Raw genomic sequence first — 19,989 nt, forward strand, 5'->3', positions numbered from 1 at the left:
CTGGAATTTTGTCGTTAGAGCTCTAACGCTGACTGCAGAAACGACTCTAAATACCGGCGTTAGAAAGATCCCATTGAAAAGATAGGCTACGCAAATGGCGTAGGGGGATCTGCGGTATGGAAAAGTCGTGGCTGAAAAGTGAGCGTTAGACCCTTTAATCACTGACTCCAAATACCAGCGGGCGCCCAAAACCAGCGTTAGGAGCCTCTAACGCTGGTTTTGACGGCTACCGCCGAACTCTAAATCTAGGCCCTACACTCTAAAACATTTTTAAAAAAAAATTTAAACCATTTTTAAAAAACATATTGACCTTATTATATTAATATGTACAATCTGCACACATTAAAAATATTAAAGAAGGTCCAAAATTAAAACATATAACAATTACATTATTTATACAGGAACGTTTCATCATACAATACATTTATGGACATTAAGTCCCAATATAAGTAAAGTAAAGAATTCTTATTCTTGGTACAAATTATATATCTGTTTATAGGAATATGTAAAAAAATTAGACACCATAATTGGTGGTATAATACAGTACATTTATAGACATTAAGTCCCAAAAGTGAAGGATTCTTATTCTTGGTATAAATTATATATCTGTTTACAGGGATATGTAAAAAATGAGACACCATACTTGGTGTTAAATCGATATCGACATAGTCACTTATGAACATATATATAAACATGAACATATATATTAAAATAATACAGTACATTTATAAACATTAAATCCCAATATAAATAAAGTTAAGAATTCTTATTCATGGTACAAGTTATATATATGTTTATAGGGATATGTAAAAAATTGGTGTTACATCGATATCGACATGATCACTTATAAACATATACATAAACATAAATATATATATTGAAATAATAAACCTAAATTAATCCAAAACAAAAGGATTAAGATCTATTTCTGAGTTCAGACCTTGTGGGTATGATGTTTTCAATTCGTAAATTAATTCTGCCTCTTTCCTTAATAATAATTGGTCGAAATCCCCTCCTCGCCAGTGTTTTTAATTTTGCATATTCCCCAGTATTTTAAGTCTTTGATGTTATTTTGATGTTTCATCCTAAAGTGTTCATAAAGGCGAATTTCTTGATCTCCTTTTTTAATTAAATTAAGGTGCTCTCTTATTCTGGTACGTAGAGTCCTAGAGGTCTCTCCTAAGTATTGTTTTCCACACGAACATTGAATATTTTGGGAGCAGTTTAGTATATGTGCAGGGGTCTACTTGCGCACCATTTTACACTCTCATTTCAGAAATATAAATAGTACCTTTTAGTCTATTGAAGATAACAGGAGGCCACAGCTCAGCAGCAGGGATCTGAAAACAACAGGGGTACAGCAGAAACGTAAAGGGATTGGCCAGTAGACATAAACTGAAGATACAAACAACCAGAGGAGGTATCAAAAAAGCAGACAAAAGCCAGAAACAGGAAACAGTTCAGGTCAGGAAGCTAGGAGTTCAGTATGCCGAAGTACCAGGGCTATAGACAAAAAAGGTCAAGGTCCACAACAAGGTTTACAACGTTAATCAGCAAAGGAAAGCGCACCCAACTGAATGTGAATAAGCCTGCAGGCACTAGCTTTGCACAGAAAGTACTCCATGAAGTTCTTTTGACCTAATAAACTTTGCATTGGCTGTATTTTATGTCTTTGAGAATCATTCATTTTTAGTGAATAATATGAGCCAAGATAACTGAAAGGAAATGACATATACAATAATTTCTATATCTGACCCTGGTGCTGTCTGTCTTGTACAGGTCTTCTCACTAAGAATTGAAGGCCAATGTAGAGATATCACCTATGTGCAGGTTAGGAGGAGGATTTATTTTCGATGAACATTGTCTATGGATATGAGCCAATTTAAAGAAATTGCTGTAAATTTGTGTTAATTTCAGTTATATAAGTTCTAGAACAAGAGTTTTCAACAACAAAATAACCTCTCTAATGTAATCTCCATTATAATTCCTTTGTATATAATCAGAAATAAAATCTGCAAGAAGTGAATCCCTTTAAGATGTGTACTCACTTTCGGTGCGACCCGTTTTACATGAACAATAGCCTCTAATACAGAATATGGTTGAGCTTTGCTTAGAGTCTAGGTGGTACAAAGCATCTGATTGGCTGTATCACTCACCTAACTAAGGTTAGAAAAAAAAGAAAGAACCATAGTGAAACAACCCAAACCTTAACTCTACTGGAAGCTAGCGAAACACATCACATAGCCAATAACAGATGGCATATATGTGCAGCCACCAATCAGCAGCTAGTTACCAGTAGTGCATTGCTGCTCATGAGCATACCTAGGTATACTTTTCAACAAAGGATACCAAGGCAACACAGCAAATTAAATAATGTCAGTAAATAATGACAGTAAATTGGAAAGTTTAAATGACATGACAAATTTTGGGTTTCAAGTCCCTTTGAGGGCATTTGTTTTGCTTGTTTTACTGTTGCACAACAGATTATTTTAAAGATTATACCTGTGTTTTTCCTCAATAAAAATTTACACTGTAGCACAGTGTTTTTCAACCAGTGTGCCGTGGCACACTAGCGTGCCGTGAGAGATCCTCAGGTGTGCTGCGGCAGACTGACAACAGTGTGACATATAATTTTGTTTGTTTTTTATTCTGGGCCGTTTTTTATGTTGAGTGAGCTGATGACTGAGGGTAACTGCGCAGCAACAGCTCGCCTCCCTGACCCGTGTTCACACTTTGAAGGAACTCCCACCACAACACGTGCCTAGTGCCGGCTCTACACTCAGCACCACGCAACACTTCAATCCCCATGCATGCTGGCGCAGCTTTGCTCCTCCTCCAGAACAGTTCCAGCCAGGTCACATCACTCACGTTCCTTCTCAGCACAAGGAACATGACTGGAGGACTGGAGACTCACTAGAGATGAAGAGGGAGGTGCTCCACATATAATCTTGTGCTCCACAGATAACACTTTTCCCGGTGCGTGGGGGGGGGATTTTCCCATATTGTAGCCTAATACAGTATATATATATATATATATATATATATATATATATATATATATATATATATATATATATATATATATATACTGTATTAGGCTACAATGTGTGATTTTGTAAAATTTTGGAATGGTGGTGTGCCGCAGGATTTTTTTAATGTAAAAAAGTGTGCCACGGCAAAAAAAAGTTGAAAATCACTGCTGTAGCATATTCTAGGTAAGGATATGCAAATAAGCTGCACAATACCTCAACATTTTGCTTTCAATTTCTATTTAAACTTTCTCATGCCAGTGCAGAACTACTATAGTTATCTTTAATGCATAGCATCAGTTGGAAAGTAGAGCAAAATAAATCACATGGACAGCTGTTTCAGAAATCTTAGAGCCTTTTAAGCTAAGTATTAAAAAATAATCTGTACAATGTCCCATTTAACATTTGGCAAATGTGTTTGACTTTGACTTTCCTCCTTTCACATTAGGTTTGAATTTCAGAATTACCAGAGCATGCAAGCCTTAATATTTGCTGTAGCTGAGATAAATATGAATCCACATATACTTCCTAACATCACATTGGGATTCCAGATTTTTGACACTTGCACTGTGTTGAGACGTGCTACAGAGGGTGTTCTATGGATGCTTTCAGGGTATCAGGAGAGTGTGCCCAATTACCGATGTCAAAAAGGAGCACCTCTGGCTGCTGTGATAGGAGATTCTGGGTCCACACGCTCAATCCTAATGGCCCATATACTGGGACTGTACAGATATCCACAGGTAACTACAAAATTATGTTACCTTAAAAATCTTACAAATTTGTTTTTTAAAAAAAAAATAGGTATGAGATAGAAAGAGAGAGAATATATAGGTGTGTATATATATATATATATATATATATATATATATATATACATACAGTATATAGAGTATATAGATGTAAAGATAGATCCACACTCACTGGACTTTTTAAAAACAGGTGCCAATTTAGTGTGACATTTCGGAGATCAAACCGTCCCCTTCATCAGATATGTATATATATATATATATATATATATATATATATATATATATATATATTGCATATATAGAGATTCAAATTTATCTTCATATATAATCAGAACTCTCTAGATATTAAATAATAATTTATTAGTTTTGTTTAATAGCATAGTAAGGTACTTGACAGTTAACATTATAAATATATTTTCTCTTTTGATTTATTTATTTGCAGATTAGTTATTTTTCAACTAGTCCAGTCCTCAGCAATCGAAATCTATTCCCTTCATTTTTTCGGACTATACCCAGTGATGAGTTTCAATCCCAAGGTCTGGCCCAGCTGGTTTCATACTTTGGTTGGTCTTGGGTTGGTCTTCTAGCTTCTGACAATGACTATGGCCTATTTGGCATGCAGGTGGTACACCAGGAAATTTCAAAAGCTGGAGCTTGTGTAGCCTTTACTGAAACCATTCTGACTGGTCAACCCAAAAGAAATGCTCATCATATTGTCCAGATAATTAAAGATTCAACAGCCAAAGTTGTAGTAGTTTTATCATCTGATTCTGATTTCATGCCAGTAGTAGAAGAGCTAGTAAGACAGAATGTAACAGGAAAAATCTGGGTAGCCAGTGAATCATGGTCAACCTCTTCTCTTCTATCCAAGGATAGATTTAAGCAGGTTTTGGTGGGCACCATCGGTTTTGCCATACATGGTGGGCAGATGCCAGGATTTATAGAGTATCTAAACAACCTGAATCCCACTAAATCTCTGAATGATTCGTTCACACAGGAGTTCTGGCAACAAACATTTTCTTGCAAGTGGCTCAACCAGGATAACAAAGCTGATTGGATGGCTAACTCAGTAATTCAGACATGTACAGGAGCAGAAAAGCTAGAGCCTTCCATTACTGATGCTGACTCTAGAATTACTTTTAATGTCTACACTGCAGTTTATGCAATTTCATGGGCTTTACAAAACTTATTCTATTGTAAACCAGGAAGTGGTCCATTCCAACATGGTACATGTGCTAACATATCATCATTTTATCCTTGGCAAGTAAGAAATTAATAATGTATTAATCCAGTAATAATAAAGACTGTAACACATAAATATACAAGTGCTACTTGTTTTATAAAAAAACTAAAAAAGTTTCGAATAATTTTTCTACCCAATCTCTCCATGCTGCTATTACAACCACCCTCCTTCAGCAAAATCCCTTCTAAAATAGATCTCACCGCAGTACTTCGTAAGCCATGACCTAAGACATACTTGAGCCCTACATCCTTAAAAAATATACCCCCAAAATGACATGGAAATAAATCATGCCAATATTAATATCTAATCTGTATGGTCACTCAACTTCCTTTACCACAGTGACAGGGTTCCTTAATTAAGACCATTCAGGTATTTTCCTCTTAGTCCATTTTTATTGGTTCACAGATACTGGGGCCGATTTATCAAGCAGTCAATCGGCCCCAATGCATCTATTTCCACGCAAGCTTTCAGACTTGCCGGAAACAGGAGTTAAGAAGCAGCAGTCTTAAGACCGCAGCTCCCTAACTTGTCCACTACCTCTGAGGCGGCGGACAGCAATCAGCCCGATCGGATACGATCGGGTTGATTGACAACCACTGCTAGCGGCCAATTGGCTGCGAATCTTCTAATTTACTAACAAATTTGTGTTATTACAATGTTTTCTTATAATGGATCCATTTTTTTAACACAATCTCCTTACTTTCTTCAAGCTTCTTCACTATATTAAAGCTGTAAACTTTGAAACCAGTGATGGGTCCCAAATTGTTTTTGATTCTAATGGAGACCCTCCAGCTATGTATGACATTGTGAACTGGAATATAAGTACCGAAGGCATTTTAGAGCACGTCATTGTGGGAAGTTATGATTCAAGAGCTCCTAATGGACATACTTTAAAATTAGATGCTGCTGCTATCATATGGAACACGGGTGACTTCCAGGTATATCCAAGAAAACAAATGTGTTCTTTTGGCTCTGTGTGGCAGTTGCAATTAGAAACTAATAAGGAGCTTTTTATCCCAGTCACAAAAACATCAGTAGTTCTGCCCAGTAACCCTGTGACCTCCTCTACCACATTAATGAGTAACTTCACAGTAAGCTATTGTATAATTCTGGCAACAAATACTGGGTGCCACCTTCTTGGAGCACAGGTATTCTTGTACCCGTTCACAAAAATGCTGCATATTCACAGATCAGTTCAGGCTTACATACACAATACAGAGCTGGAGGTTTATAACGTTGCAGTCTTTTTTACACATTTTAGAAGTTACATAGCATATTTTAAAAAAATATCATGTGAATAAAAGGATCAATGCAGCCAGTGCAAAATAGTAAAGCTCCTGCGCTGTATCATGGGCACCAACCAAACATTTACAATAGAGCTGTCTAAAAACTAGCAACATGACTGATCTGAGCCCAGTAAGGAAGATATGGAGCTTTAACAACTGGCAGGAGGTTTAAAATATGAGAATAGCTTTGACGAGAGAGCTGCAGGCAAAGGGGAAAAAACAATAGTATATGAACATAACCCTGCTATAGTAGTTATTTATCCCTCTAGTCATTGAAAAGAGTTTGCTCATAAGTAGCATTAGGGTTGTTGCTACTAAATGCTGAAAGCATAATATCTAGTTCTAATAGTAAATCATTTAGGCCTAGATTTGGAGTTTTGCGGTAGAAGGGCTGTTAACGCTCCGCAGGCTTTTTTCTGGCCGCACCATAAAATTAACTCTGGTATCGAGAGTTCAAACAAATGCTGCGTTAGGCTCCAAAAAAGGAGCGTAGAGCATTTTTACCGCAAATGCAACTCTCGATACCAGAGTTGCTTACGGACGCGGCCAGCCTCAAAAACGTGCTCGTGCACGATTCTCCCATAGGAAACAATGGGGCTGTTTGAGCTGAAAAAAAACCTAACACCTGCAAAAAAGCAGCGTTCAGCTCCTAACGCAGCCCCATTGTTTTCTATGGGGAAACACTTCCTACGTCTGCACCTAACACCCTAACATGTACCCCGAGTCTAAACACCCCTACCCTTACACTTATTAACCTCTAATCTGTCGCCCCCGCTATCGCTGACCCCTGCATATTTTTTTTAACCCCTAATCTGCCGCTCCGTAAACCGCCGCAACCTACGTTATCCCTATGTACCCCTAATCTGCTGCCCTAACATCGCCAACCCCTATATTATATTTATTAACCCCTAATCTGCCCCCCACAACGTCGCCTCCACCTGCCTACACTTATTAACCCCTAATCTGCCGAGCGGACCTGAGCGCTACTATAATAAAGTTATTAACCCCTAATCCGCCTCACTAACCCTATCATAAATAGTATTAACCCCTAATCTGCCCTCCCTAACATCGCCGACACCTAACTTCAATTATTAACCCCTAATCTGCCGACCGGAGCTCACCGCTATTCTAATAAATGTATTAACCCCTAAAGCTAAGTCTAACCCTAACACTAACACCCCCCTAACTTAAATATAATTTACATCTAACAAAATAAATTAACTCTTATTAAATAAATGATTCCTATTTAAAGCTAAATACTTACCTGTAAAATAAATCCTAATATAGCTACAATATAAATTATAATTATATTATAGCTATTTTAGGATTAATATTTATTTTACAGGCAACTTTGAAATTATTTTAACCAGGTACAATAGCTATTAAATAGTTAAGAACTATTTAATAGTTACCTAGTTAAAATAATAACAAATTTACCTGTAAAATAAATCCTAACCTAAGATATAATTAAACCTAACACTACCCTATCAATAAATTAATTAAATAAACTACCTACAATTACCTACAATTAACCTAACACTACACTATCAATAAATTAATTAAACACAATTCCTACAAATAAATACAATTAAATAAACTAGCTAAAGTACAAAAAATAAAAAAGAACTAAGTTACAAAAAATAAAAAAATATTTACAAACATAAGAAAAATATTACAACAATTTTAAACTAATTACACCTACTCTAAGCCCCCTAATAAAATAACAAAGCCCCCCAAAATAAAAAATTCCCTACCCTATTCTAAATTAAAAAAGTTACAAGCTCTTTTACCTTACCAGCCCTGAACAGGGCCCTTTGCGGGTCATGCCCCAAGAATTTCAGCTCTTTTGCCTGTAAAAAAAACATACAATACCCCCCCAACATTACAACCCACCACCCACATACCCCTAATCTAACCCAAACCCCCCTTAAATAAACCTAACACTAAGCCCCTGAAGATCTTCCTACCTTGTCTTCACCATCCAGGTTCACCGATCCGTCCTGAAGAGCTCCTCCGATGTCCTGATCCAAGCCCAAGCGGGGGGCTGAAGAGGTCCATGATCCGGTCAAAGTCTTCATCCAAGCGGGGCAGAAGAGGATCTTCCATCCGATTGAAGTCATCATCCAGGCGGCATCTTCTATGGTCTTCCATCCGGAGCGAAGCGGCAGGATCCTGAAGACCTCCAGCGCGGAACATCGACTGAACGACGAATGACTGTTCCTTTAAGGGACGTCATCCAAGATGGCGTCCCTCGAATTCCGATTGGCTGATAGGATTCTATCAGCCAATCGGAATTAAGGTAGAAATTTTCTGATTGGCTGATGGAATCAGCCAATCAGAATCAAGTTCAATCCGATTGGCTGATCCGATCAGCCAATCAGATTGAGCTCGCATTCTATTGGCTGATCGGAACAGCCAATAGAATGCGAGCTCAATCTGATTGGCTGATTGGATCAGCCAATCGGATTGAACTTGATTCTGATTGGCTGATTCCATCAGCCAATCAGAAAATTCCTACCTTAATTCCGATTGGCTGATAAAATCCTATCAGCCAATCGGAATTCGAGGGACGCCATCTTGGATGACGTCCCTTAAAGGAACAGTCATTCGTCGTTCAGTCGTCGGGCCGGATGGATGTTCCGCGCTGGAGGTCTTCAGGATCCTGCCGCTTCGCTCCGGATGGAAGACCATAGAAGATGCCGCCTGGATGATGACTTCAATCGGATGGAAGATCCTCTTCTGCCCCGCTTGGATGAAGACTTTGACCGGATCATGGACCTCTTCAGCCCCCCGCTTGGGCTTGGATCAGGACATCGGAGGAGCTCTTCAGGACGGATCGGTGAACCTGGATGGTGAAGACAAGGTAGGAAGATCTTCAGGGGCTTAGTGTTAGGCTTATTTAAGGGGGGTTTGGGTTAGATTAGGGGTATGTGGGTGGTGGGTTGTAATGTTGGGGGGGGTATTGTATGTTTTTTTTACAGGCAAAAGAGCTGAAATTCTTGGGGCATGCCCCGCAAAGGGCCCTGTTCAGGGCTGGTAAGGTAAAAGAGCTTGTAACTTTTTTAATTTAGAATAGGGTAGGGAATTTTTTATTTTGGGGGGCTTTGTTATTTTATTAGTTGGCTTAGAGTAGGTGTAATTAGTTTAAAATTGTTGTAATATTTTTCTTATGTTTGTAAATATTTTTTTATTTTTTGTAACTTAGTTCTTTTTTATTTTTTGTACTTTAGCTAGTTTATTTAATTGTATTTATTTGTAGGAATTGTGTTTAATTAATTTATTGATAGTGTAGTGTTAGGTTAATTGTAGGTAATTGTAGGTAGTTTATTTAATTAATTTATTGATAGGGTAGTGTTAGGTTTAATTATATCTTAGGTTAGGATTTATTTTACAGGTAAATTTGTTATTATTTTAACTAGGTAACTATTAAATAGTTCTTAACTATTTAATAGCTATTGTACCTGGTTAAAATAATTTCAAAGTTGCCTGTAAAATAAATATTAATCCTAAAATAGCTATAATATAATTATAATTTATATTGTATCTATATTAGGATTTATTTTACAGGTAAGTATTTAGCTTTAAATAGGAATCATTTATTTAATAAGAGTTAATTTATTTCGTTAGATGTAAATTATATTTAAGTTAGGGGGGTGTTAGTGTTAGGGTTAGACTTAGCTTTAGGGGTTAATACATTTATTATAGTAGCGATGAGCTCCGGTCGTCAGATTAGGGGTTAATAAGTGTAGGCAGGTGTCGGCGACGTTGAGGGGGGCAGATTAGGGGTTAATAAATATAATATAGGGGTCGGCGGTGTTAGGGGCAGCAGATTAGGGGTACATAGGGATAACGTAGGTGGCGGCGCTTTGCGGTCGGAAGATTAGGGGTTAATTATTTTAAGTAGCTGGCGGCGACGTTGTGGGGGGCAGGTTAGGGGTTAATAAATGTAATACAGGGGTCGGCGGGGTTAGGGGCAGCAGATTAGGGGTACATAAGTATAACGTAGGTGGCGGTCGGCAGATTAGGGGTTAAAAAATTTTATTCGAGTGGCGGCGATGTGGGGGGAGCTCGGTTTAGGGGTACATAGGTAGTTTATGGGTGTTAGTGTACTTTAGCGTACAGTAGTTAAGAGCTTTATGAACCGGCGTTAGCCCAGAAAGCTCTTAACTCCTGCTATTTTCAGGCGGCTGGAGTTTTGTCGTTAGAGCTCTAACGCTCACTTCAGAAACTACTCTAAATACCGGCGTTAGGAAGATCCCATTGAAAAGATAGGATACGCAAATGGTGTAGGGGGATCTGCGGTATGGAAAAGTCGTGGCTGTAAAGTGAGCGTTAGACCCTTTAATCACTGACTCCAAATACCAGCGGGCGGCCAAAACCAGCGTTAGGAGCCTCTAACGCTGGTTTTCACGGCTACCGCAGAACTCCAAATCTAGGCCTTAGTCAAGTACCCCTCACAGATCACATACCTCTCAACATTTCCAGGAGACAATCCAGAATGGGGAGGTTATTGTCTTAGTCGGAGAGATCTGGGTGCTGAGTAGCAGCAAACCAGGGGTGGAGTAATATCACATAAAGGGCAGAGCTGGGTTAGATCTCTGTGAGGAGTGAGCAGACCAACTGCAGGCAGAACTCCAAAACTATAACATCCGAAAACATATGACAGTTGGGAGCGCTCAGATAATATTTAAATTATTTCCTTACCTGATCACCAGTTAGTCAGTCACTATGACTGATCTAATGGTAAATCAGTTCAAGCAAGGAAATGCCTTATTCATTTAAGAATTAACTTGACAAACACTGCTATATGAGACAGGAGCAAAAGTGCAGACAAAGGGGCCGAATTATCAACCCCCGAATGGAGCTTGATTGCCCTGTTTCTGCGTGAGTCTTCAGGCTCGCCAGAAACAGTAGTTTTGAAGCAGTGATCTAAAGCTCTGCTCTGAGGCTGCGGACATCAATCCGCCCGATCCTACACGATCGGGCTGATTGACATCCCCTGCTAGCGGCCAATTGGATGTGAATCTGCAGGGGGCGGCATTGCACAAGCGGTTCACAAGAACTGCTTGTGCAATGATAAATGCCAACAGTGTATGCTGTCGGCATTTATCGATGTGTGGCAGACATGATATGCTACATCGTATCATGTCTGTCCGCACTTTAAAAAAATTGGCCCCACAGTGTTCTAAAACATTTGGCTATAAGGATATGTGCATTGGAAGTGGAAGTCTCTCTTTTTTTTTTATAATCAACTATTTTTATTGAAAAAAATTTTACAACAAAAATTCAAGTATGTCATACATTCAAACAATTCACAGCTTGATTTACGTCAGAGTAGCAACACAGGTTTGACCTTGGAAGGGTACAGTGAAAGTTATAATTACAATTATAATTATCTACATCATCACTTTAATCTGTTATTGTCTGTTTAACGTGGGATCTATGAACTTCTTGTATATCCCTCAGTTAATGGCAAGAGCCTGAGAATCTCGACTTTGGCTACGTCAAACTGAGTCAAAACTATCTTACTCGTAGCACCTCATTATAGTGGGGGTTTCCCCTGTTCCCATATAAACCTGATGTCTGCAATAAAATCTTGTTTACCTAGATAGGTGTAATGTATCTGTTCCATCGCTAAGATGTGTTCTACTTCCCTCAGCCACATCTGGAGGCTGGGGGTTTGTGTAGTCTTCCAAAGCCTAGGGATTAGATGCTTAGCGCAGTTGAGTAAACATCGAAATCAGTGTTTACGGTAGGAGCAGTGAATGGGGGGAGTGTCTTGCAGTAAGACCATAGTAGGAGTGAGTGCGATATTAATCCCTAAAACCGTGTTTATGCATTTTATGACGTCTGTCCAGAATGTCTGAATGCGAGGACATTGCCACCAAATGTGCGACAAAGTGCCCCTTTCAGCACAACGTCTCTAACAAGAGTAGGAGGAGTTTGGGAAGATACTGTGAAGTCGCTGTGGTGTTAGGTACCATCTCAATAATAGCTTATAATTCATTTCTGCAAAAACCAATGATATGGATGACTTTTTAGTTTCAGTGAAGATGTGGTGGAAGTGGAAGTCTCTCTTTATGACACAGGGGAAAACAAAATAAACGTACATCATGAGATACTACATGAAGAAGTAAACCGATTTTAACATATTATTACTATTATTATTATCAGGTATTTGTAGAGCGCCAACAGATTCTGCAGCGCTAGAAGTCAAAGGGTAGGCAGGCAGTCTTTGATTAACCTTTTTCATTAGGAAGACTATCTGACATTCCCACAACCATATTTCACAGGTAACTAATCTGACTAATTTCACTTACAAAAAAACATGAGCAGGAAACATTCAAAATATAAATAGTGTCAAAATATAAATAGTGATTAGTTCAGAGGTTGTTATGAACATTTCTTTCAACAATATTGCTACCGCACTAAACCTTATAAAGCAGTTTTATTAATATTTATATAAACTATTTTTACCCAAAAGTGTATATATGAGTGTAATACTTTATGTTAATGTATGTTGTGTTTGGTCCAACTTTTATTTTAACTCTTACACTATATGCAAGGTCTTCAGGCATGCTAATCTAGTGAGCACAAATTTTGTTTGCGCTCAAGCTCAACTGTTTACTTTCACTGTGTAATATGCGCACTAGTTAGTGCGGTCGCAATATTGTCTAGCGCAACACTTCTAATTATTATTTTATTATTCTTTATTTATAAAGCGCCGACAGATTCCGCAGCGCTGCTCATGGGTACAAGGATAACAGTACAGTGGAGAAACAATACGATAAGACACAAAATTTTACAGACAAATACAGGGGGAATTGAGGGCCCTGTTCCCGTGGGAACTTACAATCTAGATGGGTAGGAGGATTGGAAACAGGAGGTGGGGACTGCAGAGGTGAGAATGATATTAGTGAGGAGATAGAGGGCAACTGTTAGTTAATTGAAGTTAGTTTGTTAATAAGTCGGGTGATAAGCTTCCCTGAACAGAAAGGTCTTTAGGGAACGTTTAAAGGAGGAATCTAGCGCATAGAGTTTAATACAAATGGGAAATGAACATTCACATGTTTTATTGAACACAGTTGAGCGCAGTTGGTCTAACGTGGTGTTGAGTTAGTTCTCAAGCTATAAGTGTTAGGTTTTGGGGCTTTTTAACAGTTCTGTTCAAGTAATATGCAATAATAAAATGCTCTAGCATATAAAAAAAAATGTTTATTGACCCTTGTTTGCAAAAAAATAAACATTTGTTATTTTTAACAATTCATTCTTTAGCTTGTTACCCCTTAGCTTGTTGAAGTATTGGGTTGAGTCTGTTAGACATGAACATAAAATGCAAAATAGCAACTTCCTCTACTACACATGGTAGTGTAGTTATATGGTTTGTTAAACTCTTCCCAGTATAAATGATACTGTGTTTTTCACTAGTGATGTCGCGAACTTAAAAATTTTGGTTCGCGAACCGCGGACTCGAACTTCCGGTATTTTTCGCTAACCGGCAAACCGCGCAAACCGCCATTGACTTCAATAGGCAGGCAAACTTTAAAACCTACAAGGACTCTTTCTGGCCACAATAGTGATGGAAAAGTTGTTTTAAGGGGACTAACACCGGGACTGTGGCATGCTGGAGGGGGATCCCTGGCAAAACTCCCATGGAAAATTACATAGTTGATGCAGAGTCTGCTTTTAACCCATAAAGGGCCTAAATCACCTAACATCCCCAAATTGTTTGCAATAATGTGCTTTAAAACATCAGTTATGATGTCGTATCTATCAGGTAGTATAAGGGTTACGGCCGCTTCACAGTGACAGAGCAAACTCCAAGTGTAACGCACCGCAAACAGTCCATTTGCACAACCACGAGATAGATAGATTTGATAGATAGATAGATAGATAGATAGATAGATAGATAGATAGATAGATACATAGATTACATAGCTCAATAGATGCAATATACATATGATCGATACAAATTACATAGATCAATAGATGCAATATACATTTGATAGATATGAATTACATAGATCAATAGATGCAATATCCATTTGATAGATACGAATGTTATCGATCCAAAGATGCAATATACATTTGATAGATACGAATTGCATCAACCAAAATATGTAATATACATTTTATTGATCCGAATTACATCGATCAAAAGATGCAATCTACATTTGATAGATACATTTGATAGTTCAATCGATTTGATAGATAAATAAATAGATTTGAAATATATATAATTTCCCTGACAATTTCCCTGTTAATAGAAATATGATTGGTGGCACTAATTGCCTAGTTGGGCCTGGCACACAGGCTGGCAGGCAGGAGGAAAGTGCAATTCAATGGCACGAGCAAACTGATGATTCACAATCGAACAATTTTTAATTTTAAAGATTAACAATACTGTTACAACAACTATGATTGGTGTAACTAGTTGGCAAGTGGGCCGGGCACACAGGCTGGCAGGCAGGAGGAAAGTGCAATTCAATGGCACGAGCAAACTGATGATTCACAATCGAACAATTTTTAATTTTAAATATTAACAATAATGTTACAACAATTGTGATTGGTGTAACTAGTTGGCAATTGGGCCTGGCACACAGGCTGGCACTAGTGGTGGCAGGCTGGCCTGTGAACTAATATTAAATAACACTCGAAGAATGATGTAAAAGTTTTTTTAAAAACATTTAATGTTATGTTACAACAGATAGGAGTGGTGGACTGGCACTGAGGATGGAAGTAGGCACAGTATATGCTGGCAGCCTGACACACAGGCTGGCACTAATGGCAGCCTGGCTAATAAAATTTAATAACACTAGAAGAGGACTGATGTTAAAAAAAAAATTAAATAAAATTTACACTAATGTTGTTGTTACACCAGATATAAGTGGTGGAAAAAAAAAATTAACTGTGTAACACTATATGATGTGGGCCAGAAACACACAGGCCTGATGGAAAAAGAAATTAAATTACACTAGCAAAATGATTTAAAAAAAAAAATTTACTTTAAAATAATGTAAAGCAGATATGAGTCGTGGCTGGTAGGTAGGGCAGCAATTTAACACAGTATGCTGTGTAAGTGAGAAAAACACAGGCCTGATAGAAAATGAAGTTAGATTACACTAGCAAAATAATTTAAAAGTTTATATTTTAATATTAAAATAATGTTAAGCAGATATGAGTGGTGGCACTGGCTGGCTGCTACGTAGGGCAGCAATTAACAACAGTATGCTCTGTTAGTCAGATACACACAGGCCTGATAGAAAATAAAATTAGATTACACTAGCATAATGATTTAAAGGTTTTTTTGGGGGAATTTAAAAAAAGGTTAAACACATATGAGTCGTGGCTGATAGACTAGGGAAGGCAGCAATTAAACACAGTATGCTCTGTAAGTCAGCAAAACACACAGGCCTGATAGAAAATGATATTAGATTACACTAACAAAATAATTTAAAAGTTTTTTTTTTATATTTAAAATAAGGTGAAGCAGATATGAGTGGTGGCTGGCACAGAGCAATTAACCAAAAGACTGAAAAAAACTTAAGGATATGCTGTGTGAGCCTGACAGACACAGGCCTGATAGAAAATGGAATTAGATTACACTAGCAAAATTATTTAAAAGTTTTTTTTTAAATTTAAAATAATTTTATAAGCGGATATGACCACTGGTGGCTGGCACAGAGCAATGAACCAGAGTATATGTGGTGTGACACAGGCCTGATAGAAAATGAAAATAAATTACACTAGCAAAATAATTTCAAATTTTTGTTGGTTAAATTTAAACTAATGTTGTTAGGCAGATATCAGTGGTGGCACTAATCACAGCATATGCTGTGAGCCTCACACACAGGCTGAGAGACAGGCAAATGCTAATAAAAATACTAAGGAAAAAAAAAAAACGGCTGAAGTTATAGCCCTAAAAAGGGCTTTTTGGGGTGCTGTTCTTGCAGCAGAGATGAGATGAGTCCTTCAGGACTGTAGTGGACACTAAATACACTAGCCTAGCTATCTATTTCCCTATAATGTCAGCAGCAGCAACACAAAACGTCCTCTCACTAAGAAAGCAAGGTCGTTATGAGTCTAAAATGGCTGCTGCCCAGTAGCTGGGAGGGTCTGTGAGGGAGTGTCTGATGCTGATTGGCTCTAATGTGTCAGAAGGCTGTGACATACAGGGTCAAAGTTTCCTCAATGATGACACCGCATCGCATGTGTTCGCCCGCAGCGGCGAACGCGAACAAGCTGAGTTTGCCGTGAACTGTTCGCCCGCGGGACATCACTATTTTTCACAAGAGAAATCTTTAACTACCAGATTCAAGGAAAGCATTGCTAAGAAATTTTGAACGAGACAGAATATGTTAATTGAAATAATTAGTAGAGTAGCCATAGTTTGGTACTATTCCCATACATACTTTAGACAATTAGCATTAAAGAACCATTTAATACAGTATAATCGTATACTCAACAAATGCATAATAGAAATACAACGTCATCACACTTAATTGAATTTGAAAGGAACAGTAGATTTTTTTTTCTTACAAATTTCCCACTTTCCTTTAATTTCCCTGTCCCTTGTATTATGTGACAGCGATCAGACCATTATAGACTGAAATAAGTATATACTGTGAAATATTGCACATGCTCAGTAGGAGCTGGTATATCAGAAAGTGTGTACAGTCTATTATCATGGAAGTTAACTGGAAAGGTTTTAGTTTGTATAATTGTATGCTCTATCTGATTAACAAAAGCTTATTCTTTTTCTTCTGTGCCCCTTTAAAATAAACAAACATGATACTATTTTTATCTTCCATAGGTTCCTGTTTCCAAGTGCAGCCCTAGCTGTCCCTTTGGATTCAGAAAGGTAACATTACCAGGAAAGCCTATCTGCTGTTATGAATGTATAGCATGCCCCTATGGAGAAATATCAAACCACACAGGTAAGTACATTATTGGTATTATTGAAAAAAATTGAATGTATGAATATCTCATCCTTTTTTTTTTCTAATTCCAGATGCTATGGAATGTCATCAATGTTCTTGGGACACATGGCCCAATTTCCGACAGGAGAAATGTCTCCCAAAGACAGTAGAGTTTCTCTCCTACAAAGAACCACTCGGAGTGTATATAGGAGCCATTGCTATTTCATCTTCTGCAGTTCCACTTGGAATTCTTGGTGTTTTCATTTGCTATGGGTCTACACCTATTGTCCGAGCAAATAACCGCTATCTTAGTTGCCTGCTTCTGGTATCTTTGTCCCTTTGTTTCCTCTGTTCCTTGGCATTTATTGCCCACCCGCAGCCTGAGACATGTCTTTTCCGTCAAGTGGCATTCGGCATAGTTTTTGCACTTTGTATCTCTTGTGTTCTTGCTAAAACCATTACTGTTGTCATTGCTTTTAAGGCTACCAGGCCAGGAAGTACTTTTAAAAAATGGACAGGTTTTAGAGTAACCTTTTCTGTCATCGGAACATGCATCCTCATTCAGATATGTGTTTGTACAATATGGTTGTCCCTCTATCCTCCATTTTTAGAAATTGACATCCAAACCAAACCTGGTATCATTATTATAGGTTGTAATGAAGGCTCACCCACTGCCTTCTGGATCATGCTGGGTTATCTTGGAGTTCTGGCTACACTTAGTTTTATTGTTGCTTTCCTGGCCAGACGGCTACCAGACAGTTTTAACGAGGCCAAGTTCATTACCTTCAGTATGCTGGCTTTTTTAAGTGTTTGGATATCCTTTGTCCCAGCATACCTAAGCGCTCATGGCAAGTACACCGTGGCTATGGAAGTCTTTGCTATTCTGTCTTCCAGTTGGGCTATGGTGATTTGTATCTTTGTCCCCAAATGTTTCATTATTATCTTCAAACCTCAGATGAACTCAAAGCAACATATATTAAGGAACAATGCAAAGAGTGGCAGAACTAATCATTTGTAATTTTCATGTATTTTTACTTTTCATATTTACAGGGACAATGACAAATAGTGGGAAACATGTTCACTTAACCTATATGCAGCTTTATTTTACAGACTTTGCTGCTCTCAAAAATCACCTGAGTAGTTTTCTCTCTCACACATAAAAATAAATGTGCATCTGGTACTACAATATAAGATCCCTAATTGTTCATCCATATTGGTTTAAATAATAGCTTTAAGAACATTGTTTGATCTAAAAGAGGGAGTTAAAAATGTATTACAGTTTTCTTTTTAAAATATGATATGAAAACTTGATATATTCAGGGGTTTTTCTTGCCAGGCTTTTCGAGGTTTTAGTGCAAAAATAAAATGCTTTAGTTTGAAAAGCATTTTTTTTCTTTCTTTCTTTACAAAGGGGTTAAATACATTGAGCTTGATGTACTAAGTAGGGTTTGCTGCTTTTGAGTACTTGTGGTGCAGACTTTCCCCAGTGAAAGAAACAGCAGACATTGACAGGCCCTTCCGTAATGCAATTGGTCATTGTAGAGAAGAGGGCAGCATTACATGCAAGTTTGTGTGTCATAAAATATTTGTACAGTGGGCATAGTGTCTGTTGCCCATTCGCTGCAAAGTTGGGTACATTTGACATACATGGGGCCAATAGTCAAGTTGTGCTCATTTGACATTCATTTTGAGGATACCAATTGTGACATCCATTTTAAAGTAATAAATAAAACTTTATTATATACTCATTATAACACTGTAATCCACTTAGCAGCAAGAATCACAATATTCCTCCGTGCCAAGATAGAGACTGACGCGTTTTTTGCTTTCGCCGTAATCCCATCATAACTTGTCTGTTGATGAAAAGAAGGTCCTCACTAAAGGTTTAGGTTTTGCCCCCACGTCCACTTTTTCTTGTTTTAACACTCTTCTTGACTTAAATAAATTTATAAGGAAGCTAGCTTTAAAAACGTTTTTTTCTCTCTCACTGCAGACCCAGTGGAAACTGATACCAAAGAGGTATTTGATTCTATTACCTCTGATCCTTCAGAAAAAAACACATTTGCCTTTCAGTGAGGCTTGTTCTTTGGTTCAGCTCACTGAACTCTACAGTGGAGAAAGAAAAGAAACCTTATCTATTGAAGTGTTAAAACCTGCTAAAACTAGGTCCAATTTTTATCCAGTGCATTACAGAGGTCCACATATTAATGCATACCAAGGAATGGTCCAGGAGGATATCCTAAGTCTGGAAAGAACCCTTGTTGCCAATGCTGTTCCCCAAAATCGGAGTTACAAAGAGAGGATGGCTGTACAATCACTTCAGAACAATAAACACATTGTCATCCGTAACTCGGATAAGGGAGGCAGCATTGTCATTTTAGACAAAGAGTATTACTTTAGTGAAGCGTATTCCCAATTATCAGATTCTAAAGTTTATCAACCACTTATTAGTAATCCGGTGACCAATTATAGAGATCAGTTGCTAAAATTAGTCACTGAGGGTATATACTTAGGTGTTTTTAGAGAGTCTGACATTGATACATTGGTTCCCAGCAATCCGCTTATTCCTATCTTTTACCATGTCCCCAAGGTTCATAAGGACCTCACTGCCCCCCCAGGGAGGCCTATTGTTTCTGGAGTGGGGTCCTTGTTTGAACCTTTGGGGGCATGGATGATAGTATTTTGCAGCCACTGGCGGTTAAACAGCTGTCTTATTTGAAAGACAGTTCTCATCTAATACAAACTTTACGTACCATTGTATGG

The 19,989-nt window shown here is 37.9% G+C and overlaps 1 protein-coding gene across 1 annotated transcript; it reads left to right on the top strand.

Annotated features, from left to right (window-relative positions):
* The first annotated feature begins 3,352 nt into the window (after positions 1-3,352).
* On the top strand, positions 3,353-18,326 carry LOC128664694 (extracellular calcium-sensing receptor-like). Its single transcript, XM_053719504.1, has 5 exons — positions 3,353-3,769; positions 4,221-5,048; positions 5,732-5,959; positions 17,121-17,244; positions 17,319-18,326. Exons 1-5 carry the CDS (start codon positions 3,503-3,505, stop codon positions 18,242-18,244), a joined length of 2,373 nt encoding a protein of 790 aa, XP_053575479.1. The 5' UTR covers positions 3,353-3,502; the 3' UTR covers positions 18,245-18,326.
* Positions 18,327-19,989: the final 1,663 nt, after the last annotated feature.

The sequence above is a fragment of the Bombina bombina genome, chromosome 6 (genome assembly GCF_027579735.1).
Source record: "Bombina bombina isolate aBomBom1 chromosome 6, aBomBom1.pri, whole genome shotgun sequence".
NCBI lineage: Eukaryota > Metazoa > Chordata > Amphibia > Anura > Bombinatoridae > Bombina > Bombina bombina.